Raw genomic sequence first — 10,332 nt, 5'->3', positions numbered from 1 at the left:
TCTTTTCCATACAGGCCCTGAATTCTATAATCTCTCTCTGACACTGTCTCCAGTCCTGCTTCTCCACTATACAGGTCTAAAACAGATACATCAAGAGATAATTCAAAAATTATAAAATCTTCAAGGAAATTTCTTCCTGAATCTTTCTCATTCCTTGTCTCTCTGCTCTTTTCTCTATACGTGTAAAATAACATATATGTATTTCTGTAATCTTCAAGAGTTCATATAATTTCCTTAGATTTTTTTAAATAGAAAAAGATACATGTGATAATGATGCTTAGAAGAAAATTTCTGGACAGTAGTGAATGCTTTTGTTTGGGAGAAGGGATTCCATCCATAAAATTTCCCCTTTCTCGTTCCAACTTCCAGCTACTGTAAAATAGCCCCCCTTCCCCCATCTGACTGGGCAATTTTCTTTCTCTCTCTTTGAACCTGGGCCCTCTGAATGCTATACCAACTGGGCTATGATATCTGGCCATCAACAGTCAAGCTCGTCTGACAGTCACATATTTATCCTTCCATTACATTTGGTGCCATGACAGGCCTTGGAAGTGACAGGTGAAAGACCTGCCAGGGAAGAGCCAGAGACCATTAAGGATGAAAACCTGTGGTGGTCAGATAGTTCAGTCAGTAGTGAAAATCATCTTAATTACTAGATGATGTTTACGAGATCTCCACAAAATTGGTGGCAGACAAAATTCCACGTGGGGTGATTGCGGATTTGCATCTGACCAGACATCAGGGCAGCCCAATATCAAATACCAGTCTTAATTGTCTGCAGCATTTTTATCCATTTGTTAATTTTTGTGCCTTGACTAGGATGTATTAGGTTAAAGACCTGCCAGGGAAGAGCCTGGGTTACTTTATTAATTCAAGGGCCGAATTAAGACCTATAACTGAGTTTGGCAGTAAGCCTGGTTCGATCGCCAGTGGCTATATATATAGATAGCTCAGTTGGTAAAGCACTTGATAGGGATCAAATCCAAGTCTGGTCCACTGCAATTTTCTCATTTCCATTTACACTTCATACTGTGCCATGCCCAAGAAGTGAAAGGTGAATGGCCTGCAAGGGATGAGCCTGGGTTGAGGTTTTGTTTTCGAGGGGGGGGGGGGGCTTTAAGAAGGCGGACTGTTGCAGCTAGCCGGGTTCTATCGCCGGTGGCCAGATGACCCAATTGGTAGAGAACCTGACTAGAGATTCGGGGGGTTAGAAACCTGGTCTGGCCCGCTGCATTTTTCTCCTCTCCCTCGATCCATTCAACATGCATGAACATGAAACTGAGTTTATAAGGTGCAGGTGTAAGACCCTCACTCAATAATTTACCTCGACTTTGTATTGCAGATCTGTGCATCCTGCTTCCTTAATTAATTTGTCCAGCGGATCATAATCGTCTTCCGCTGGTTGCTTTGCTCTGTTGTGATGTGACATTCCAAATTTTACGAAATCATGCTTGCTAAAAGTAAACAAAGTGGCTTATAACATTAAATGATACAATGCAATAAGAAATTTTAAATGCGTAGAAATCATAAATATTCAGTAAATATTCAGTAAATATTTAACAACACCCATTAGACTGTTATCTGTGCACCACGTTTAATGTTATCTAAAATGATAGCCATATGATTACATGATTTAAGCGGCACAAAAAATCCGACTTTCTCCAAAATCAATCTCCTATGCAGAGTTGTCGTTCGTTCCTCTCTCTGAATGTATGAGCCGATGGTAGAGAGTGATCCAAAATGACAAGTCTCAAACACGAGAATTATGCCACACCAATGCCTGTCGGACAAACTGATGGTTCAAACCAAACAAAAAAAACAATAAAGTAAATCAGATTATATACTGTAAAACATGGATGGCTTCAGAAATTGATGAAAGGGGGGGGGGGGTTATAATTCAGTAAGTATCAGTGATACTACATTTTAAAAGTATACAAGTACCCGCGTGCTTGTACTATTCTTATTAATCTTGTTGATTTCATGAGTAGAAGACGGGGTTTCTTTTACTTAATAAAAATCACTCATAGATATTCAGTATGTTCAGAGGAGTGGTAGTGACTAGTTTATGTCTGTTTTATACGAAGGTCAAACACAGATACAGTTGAAAAGATGGGTACACATATTTTTATACCCCCGCTTGAAAAGCGGGAGGGTATATTGTAATTGGTATGTTCGTCCATCCGTCCGTCTAGCTGTCCGTCCGTCTGTTACGCTTTGGGGTACCCATCTCTTATATAACCGCAACTCCTCGCATACCACTGAATGAAATTTGATGAAACTTTCACGTACAGAATCTTTATTACACATTACCATTGTGCACCTCCTATTTTATTTTTTTGATCTGACACATATTTTGAGTTACCCACAACAAAACATGGACACTCCCACTATATTCATTTGGGAGGCTAGGGATATCATTTATAGTGAGCCCATTGCTCAGAGAACTTTTTTTTTTTTTTTTCAAATATGCTGTGAAACTAAAATATTGCGACATACTAACCAAGTAGCTTAGACTTCTACAACACATAATTATGAATAAACTTTCCTAATGATGTTTTAAAAAATCTTTTATCATAATACGGACGTCTTCATAGGATTTTTTTCCCAGCTAAGGCCGCATTGAACACCAATGGATCTGTTACATAGCTCTTTGCTTTATCTATCCCTTTCTGGAGCAGAGAGCTACAGTTCTGCAGCCAGGTTATAAAATACACAAAAATTATAAGAGCTTTGAAGGCCATTTTTTATGTAAGTGCTGTCTGGAAATCTCTTGAATGAATTATAAAGAATGGAACTTATAATATTAGAGGTACGTATTGTACTATGAGTAATGAGCTCACTAAATGATACCCCCGCCTCCCATATGAATATAATGGGAGTTTCCATGTTTTGCTGTGGGAAACCCAAAATTTGTGTCAAATCAAAAAGTAAAATAGGAGGTGCACAATGGCAATATGTAATAAAGGTTCTGTGAAAGTTTCATCAAATGTGTATTCAGTGGTATGAGAGGAGCTGCGGATAAGAGATGGGTACTCCAAAGCGTAACAGACAGACGGACGGACGTACAGACGGACATACCGATTACTATATATCCTCCCACTTTTCAAGCGGGGATATAATAAGTTTGTCGTTGCTGGCTGATTTAATGTGTAGGAGTAATGACTTAACTGTAATCGGCTTATTGATAAAAATGTAGCGGTAAATGATCACCAAAAAATTTCGAAGAAATGTAGCGATACTGAGCTGAAATTTGATTGTCGCAATGTATCTAGGTAATGTTGACTTCCCGTTGCATGATGCTCAGGTGACCTATAAGACCCATGGGCCTCTTATTTTATTTACATTTTTAGACAGAAAGGAAATTCTTGCTTATGTTCATTATTTACATAAGTAATAGTTTCCTTTCTGTCAATCGGAAGCCGTACGCATATCGCAGATAGATTTAATTTTAAATACTAAATACAAATAGACCAGGAATTTAAAAATGACATGAATATCACATTAAGAAAGAATAACCAGAAACGAATCGGCCAAAGGACAGAGGCCACACTGTCAGGTCAGGTAGGAGATTTACACATTACTCTCATGATACAGTAAATCGACAGTAAAAATGATTCGGAAATTCAAAGAAACCGATTTAATGATTTTGAATTAATTTGAAAGGTTTTGAATTTATTTGGTGGGGTAAATCGAAATTTATAATTATTTGAAATATTATTGGAAATTTTGAATTTAGCTTTGCATTCAAATTTTTGTAGATTTGTATAGAATTAAAATCAAAGTACTGTGAGTACTGAAAGGCGGTGGCGTGAATGATTTTGTTTAACGTCCATTTCGAGAATAAATTTTGAGCAGCGATGGATATTTTTCTGGCTAGCAATTACTGCAACACAGGATCTGAATTAAGGGCGTGTCCCGCAGTGGGAGTCGAATCCGCGACATAAGGATGGGTTCCTTCAGGTCCGTGACCCAGAGCAAACCCGCTACATCAAATGGCGACTGACATTAAATAAGATAAAATGTTGTAAGAATTTGTAAAATGATATGGAAATTATAAAAGCTCTATTTCATTTTTTTCACAATGCCCACGTATGCAATGACAATACACGATAATTCTGTATGTAGTTTAAGAAATTCTGAAAAATCTTATGTCACACTCCGATGTGAACAAAGATCTTATGACAGTGATACAATACCTTTACATAATTTCTGTCTGATACAATACCTTTACATAATTTCTGTCGATCTGTAAAGCTTTGGAGGCGTCACTCAGCGCGTAACCAAAACTCTCCGTCCTGAGATGAGCAAAGCTGCGGTTTCAGTAATAAGCCACTACGTGTGTAATATCTGTATACAGGGTTATTTTTGCCCCGTTTTAAAATTCGCCCAGTCATAGTTTTGTTGAAGAAATTATGTTGTGAATTCAAATTCGCCCAAGAAAGAAGTGGACAAATGGGCGAAAATAAAACGGGGGCGAAAATTGTCCCGTATACAGTACGTTATGGCCTGGGAGTAATCGCCATCTACAAAATAATTATAGATACCTTATTTTAAAATATTGATATTACATGATGTTAATTATCAATAAGTAAATTTGTTTACATTTAAAATATCATGCTTATGTGCAAAAGTTTATAAGTTGGTGGTTATGATGGATAACCAGCAAAGTCAATGTAGGTTTGCTGCTTTCAGTAATATTAATGCTGACTTTGAACAATGATTAAAATACCTGAAACATCAACTTAACTGACAATAGCTGCCAAGCTTTAAACAATGATCGAACTCTGAACATGCTCTTGAGTATCAAATTAGTTCGGAGATGAAAACACCGTATACAGGTGATATCAGACTATTTCATAAAAAATTAATAAATTTTGTTTATAAATTTAATAAATGACCAAAATATTTTTTAGCCAAACCAGAAGGCATATTTCTCAAAAAAGTTATCCGGTATCCGTTCATTGGCAAAAATTAAAAATTCTGTAATAGTAAACTCCTCTGGACAAGGTAAAAAATATTCAATGATTGACTCACTAAAAGTTAAGGATATTCGATCCTCAGGCAGGAAGGATAACTCTTTAATCTATAATTTTATTTCGAAAAGTCTTAATTTGAAGCTGGAAACCTTCTAGTGCAACACTTTTTATGTTTTTCAATGTGATTCATCCGTCCTTTGGATGAGACTGCATAAACTGAGATCCCTTGTCGCAGTAGGTTGTAACATGAAAAAAATCCCTCCCTGTTCAATGGCTCTGAGTTCCGAGAATACAACAAATTTTGCAGCTCTCCATCGGCAAGTGGTGGTATCTTCATATGAGTGAAAAAAATTCGAGAGGGACGTTAAATAACAAAAAATTAATTAATCATCAATGTGATTCAATGTTCTTTGAAGGTTTTAGAAAAGGTCTTATAAGTTGATATTTTTATCCAACTAAAAGTATTTTCCACCAACCCCCCCCCCCCCCCCCCCCCCCCCCCCCCGCCCCGATAATAATAATATAAACATTTGACTGCTATGAAATCAAATTTCCTTTAAATCTGACCTTACATACCAATGTTTATTAGCATGATATGGAATAAGATTTCATCTGTGGTGATTTTAATGATGGGAAACATAAATGCTCTAAGAATTATATTAATAAATATAGAATGATTGAAGTAAAAACAAGAATCTAAAGTACCATGTACTAGTACATGTACAAATGATGTAAGTATATTGATTGTATCCTGTTTAACGTCCCTCTCCAGAATATTTCACTGATATGGAGACGTCACCATTGCCGGTGAAGGGCTGCAAATTTAGGCCTATGCTCGGCACTCAGGGCTTTTGAGCAGGGAGGGATCTTTATCGCGCCACACCCCTGCTGTGACACGGGGCCTCGGTTTATACGGTCTAAAAACTGTTATAAAACTTATTCAAGAGCCTGAATACTTATAACTCTCATTCTAAAATGTATTTATTGATCGATTTTCATTAGTAACTGCATAATTATTAGACAAATTTAATCCCCAGTATACACAAACCAGGAAGTTAAATACCTGTCTAGTAGACAATACAAATACCACGTGATCAAAGTAGCAGGGAGGAATTTGGTCAACAAACGCCATTACTGTCTAAAATCAGGTAGGACTCATACGATCTGATATTAATGCAGGCCTCATAGCCTAGTTTGAAAATTCAAAATATTACTTGAAAACAAAACATTATACATGTACATTACAAAGTTTCTTGTATTCTGAGATAAGGGGTAAATTAGTTTGACCCCTTCTCCCTCCAAGGAATTCTATAAACTGCATTCAATTATGATGGATCCAAAGAAGAGTTTGTATTACATATAATGTATGCATTTTGGGGTTGTCAATGTATAACTTATTCTTAAAATTTTGTAATACTTAAGTTTTACCATCTCATATGGACCCATTTGTAGTTAATTTAAAGGACATCGGGGAGTTATAGAGGAATTTCTTTGTTCTCTTATTTTGACTGTTGTTTGACAATTTCCAACTCAAATATTTTTCATTCCTCTTCATGGACCAGTGAAGGTCTTCTAAATTAGGCCTTAACAGTGATGGTGTTTATCTTCTCATTGCCTACCATGTAAGGAAACCTCCATTCTAAGGTTTCCTCAGACAGATCTGTGATTTTAACGTTTTTTTTGCATGGTTAACGACCTAAATTCAGTTCAGAATGATCAGACCAAATTTAAAGAATACCTTAACTTTAGCTCAGGAAAATTCATTGAAGTTTCAACATTCGTTACTTATCCATTAGAGAAAAATAAACTAGACACAAATATATATTCTTTTTCTGCTAGTGACCTTGGACTTGACAAAATTACCTTGATACAGGTCAATCAATAATAATGATTATATTTATGAAATTATGAATATATATTAATCCATTTCAGATCCACACATTTAATTATGAACCCCCGTACGAGTGCCCAGGACGTGATGCGATGTGACCTGTGTGAGACCGCTGTGGTACAGATGCACTGTGATACGTGTCTTGTCAACCTGTGTAAGGCCTGTGTGGGAGAACACATGGTTTTTGATGAATCCAAAAAACATGACATAGTTCCATTTAAAATTCGAAAATCCACTCCCAAATATCCAAGATGCACAGATCATGCTGAAGAAGGATGTGAAATGTACTGTAATCAATGTGACAGTCCTGTCTGCATCAGTTGTGTTGCATCTGATCAACATCTAGGCCATAAAATTGTGAAAATTGAGCAAGTTTTGGGTGAAAGAAAAAACAAAATTAAAAAAGATTTAATTGAATTGAATGAAAACATTTATCCCACCTACCAGGACATTGCCTCTGATGTACAAAACACAATAGGTCAGTTAGAAAAGGAATATGGAGATCTCTCAACAGCAATAACAAAACACGGAGAGGACTGGCACAGAGAAATTGACAAACTTGTCCAGGAACTTAAAGCCGACGTTGATGAGATGAAAAACTCACAATTGAAAATTCTACAGATACATTTGGACGAAATAAATAAGAAAATGTCTGAGATCAAGGACGAAATCGGTTCAATTACTGTTGCTGTTCAAACGAATGAGATTTCAAAACTATTCAATGTAACAACTGATATAAACAAGTATAGAAATCTTCCAGAAAACATAGTTCCCTCCGTACCCAAATTCAAGCCAGTAAACATAGAAGCAGAGCTTGCTAAAATATTTGGAGCTTTGCCATCAAGTTCTTTAACTTCAGATAAACATGGCTATAGCGTGAAGACTACTCAAATTTCAACACAATCTGAGTCCTCCCCTCCAGTCAAACAGCTGCTTGATGAACCAGAGACTGACATCGCCATAGACACTGGGTTTGAATACCTTTACAATGTGGCCTGTCTGAGTGATGAAAAAATCTGGGCAAGTGGGATGGACAAAACAATGAAACTCTTTAGTATCAATCAGGGATTACTTCTCAAGTCAATCACAACCAAGTCAGGGAGCGAGCCAATGGACATAGCTGTGACAAAAAGTGGAGAACTAGTTTATATTGACGAAAATGAAAGAACAGTAAATATTGTGAAGAATGAGAAGATAGAGGAAGTGATCAGACTACAGAACTGGAGACCCCACGGTGTCTGTAGTACCTCCTCTGGTGACCTCCTGGTCATTATGTACAATAATGATGACTGTCCGTCAAAAGTTGTCCGTTACTATGGGGCCACAGAGAAGCAATGCATTCAGTTCGATGATAAGGGTAAACCTCTCTATTCTTCTGGTTTGCTCTATTACATTACTGAGAATAGGAACCTGGATATCTGTGTATCTGACTACGAAGCTAAAGCAGTAGTGGTGGTCAATCAGGCCGGGAAACTGAGATTCAGGTACACTGGACATACTCCTGTTATGAAGAACAAACCATTCTGTCCACGAGGAATCACCACAAACAGCCAGAGTCACATCCTTACAGCTGATTATAACAATGAGTGTGTCCATATCATAGACCAGGATGGACTGTTCCTCCGTTACATAGACTGTGGACTGAGTGAACCCTATGGACTGTCCATAGATACAAATGACAATCTGTTTGTTGCTGAATCGAAATACAAAAAAGTGAAGAAAATCATATATCTGAAGATTAGTGAAATCTAAGATTGTATTCATAAAAACACCCTTGTTTTTTTTTTTCTTCAAGTTCATGCATATGGTATTGATTCGGTTCTTTTATGCAAAATAGAGAACTACAAACAATAAAACCCGCTTATGTACCTAAACTCCATTATGGCATTAATGTAAAGGATGATACATGTAGATGAATGTGCATAAACAGTTCATAATTCATAATACAGGAGTTCCTGTATGAAATGAACTATGAAGAATCTGATGGCGCATGGAATATAATTCTTCTCAATGTGCATGATGTGTTACCTGTGTATCTGTATGCTTTGAACAAAAAGGTGGTTGTAAAACACGAATCTGTTTTCCCCTCTTGGTAATGGGCGGGCCTTTTTCAATTCATCAAGATTTTGATGAAATTGTTTCTTTTCTGGCTTGCAAATATATATTTATTTATTTATGTTTGTTAAATTTTATGTCATAATTTGCTTTTGTTTAGTTATACATTGTACGTTATATTTGATAATTTACACTAAAATAGAGAAGTCACTAGCTCTAGGTATAATGCTAAAATTTGACACAGCCTTTGATACAGCCTTATCAATATCAGTGTAGTGTTTTTTGTTGGTTCCTCATGGAGACAATCCGTAAAGCCTTGGAGGCGTCACTTCATATAAACCAATAATAGTTTTCTAAATGGTCTGGCATTATCCTGTTATTAGCATCGCGATGCTGATAATTTTTGACGTTGTTGACGTAAATAAAATTATAATTTTGCGAGCTTAGAAATAGTCTTTAAACAACAATATTTATGGATTTTATGCTTATTCCGTTAATTCCCACTCTCTGCCATCAGCTCATACATAAGTCATGTCTGACAGAAGAACGAAAGACAACTCTGCATGGGAGATTGGTTATACTTCCATGATAACTTATTCTCATGAACGGTATTAAAAATAATGCATTTTTGAAAATGCAGAATAAGTGTCTTCATAAACAAAACTATATATTATAAAACTATAAAAATTTAATATATATGTACTTTATTCCGTTAATTATAAATGAGTTGAGATAAATATATAACGGAATAAACGTCTTCATAAACAAAACTATTAAAATTGAAAATATATAGACTTTAATCCGTTATAAAAACAAAGTGGAGATAAATGTTTAACGGAATAAATGTCTCCATAAACAAAACTATCAATTTTCAATATATGCACTTTATTTCGTTATAAATAAGTTGACATAAATATTTAACGGAATAAATGTCTTCATAAACAAAACTATCAATTTTCAATATATGCACTTTATTCCGTTATAAATAAGTTGAGATAAATAAATAACGGAATAAATGTCTTCATAAACAAGCTATCAATTTTCAATATATGCACTTTATTCCGTTATAAATAAGTTGAGATAAATATTTAACGGATTAAATGTCTTCATAAACAAAACTATCAAAATTTATGATGTGTACTTTTTTCCGTTAGAAATTAGTTGAGATAAATTAATAGCGGAACAAATTCCACGGTCTTCAAAAACAAAACTATCAAAATTCAATATACCCCGGAATGCGCTTTATTCTGTTTGATATCTGAACATATACGGAATAAATGCTATCTATTGCGATTACATGTAAATGCACAATACATTTTGGCATTCTGATCAATTTCATTGTCTACAATAAAGTAACATATTTAAAATGTTCATATCGGATATTTTATTTCTGCACGGATTTCAATGTAC

General features: G+C 35.6%; 1 protein-coding gene across 5 annotated transcripts; it reads left to right on the top strand.

The window, feature by feature from the left end:
• Window positions 1-2,887: 2,887 nt before the first annotated feature.
• LOC134234358 (tripartite motif-containing protein 55-like) lies at window positions 2,888-9,732 on the top strand. Of its 5 annotated transcripts, XM_062716416.1 has the most exons (4): window positions 2,888-3,561; window positions 3,759-3,960; window positions 6,014-6,124; window positions 6,909-9,731. In XM_062716416.1, exon 4 carries the CDS (start codon window positions 6,925-6,927, stop codon window positions 8,617-8,619), a length of 1,695 nt encoding a protein of 564 aa, XP_062572400.1. In that variant the 5' UTR covers window positions 2,888-3,561; window positions 3,759-3,960; window positions 6,014-6,124; window positions 6,909-6,924; the 3' UTR covers window positions 8,620-9,731. The 5 variants fall into 5 exon arrangements, with proteins under 5 accessions (XP_062572400.1, XP_062572399.1, XP_062572402.1 ...); XM_062716415.1 differs by lacking the exon at window positions 3,759-3,960; XM_062716414.1 differs by lacking the exon at window positions 2,888-3,561 and having other exon boundaries at window positions 3,577-3,960.
• Window positions 9,733-10,332: the final 600 nt, after the last annotated feature.

The sequence above is a fragment of the Saccostrea cucullata genome, unplaced genomic scaffold (assembly GCF_032062105.1).
Source record: "Saccostrea cucullata isolate Sc308-1 unplaced genomic scaffold, CSIRO_AGI_Scuc_v1 ctg575, whole genome shotgun sequence".
NCBI lineage: Eukaryota > Metazoa > Mollusca > Bivalvia > Ostreida > Ostreidae > Saccostrea > Saccostrea cuccullata.
The sequence above is the reverse complement of the archived record's forward strand: the minus strand, read 5'-3'. Positions and strand labels throughout refer to the sequence as shown.

Bases quoted from the DNA above. Each gene is read 5' to 3' on its own strand.
- LOC134234358 (XM_062716418.1), top strand. From the start codon at position 6,925: ATGAACCCCCGTACGAGTGCCCAGGACGTGATGCGATGTGACCTGTGT.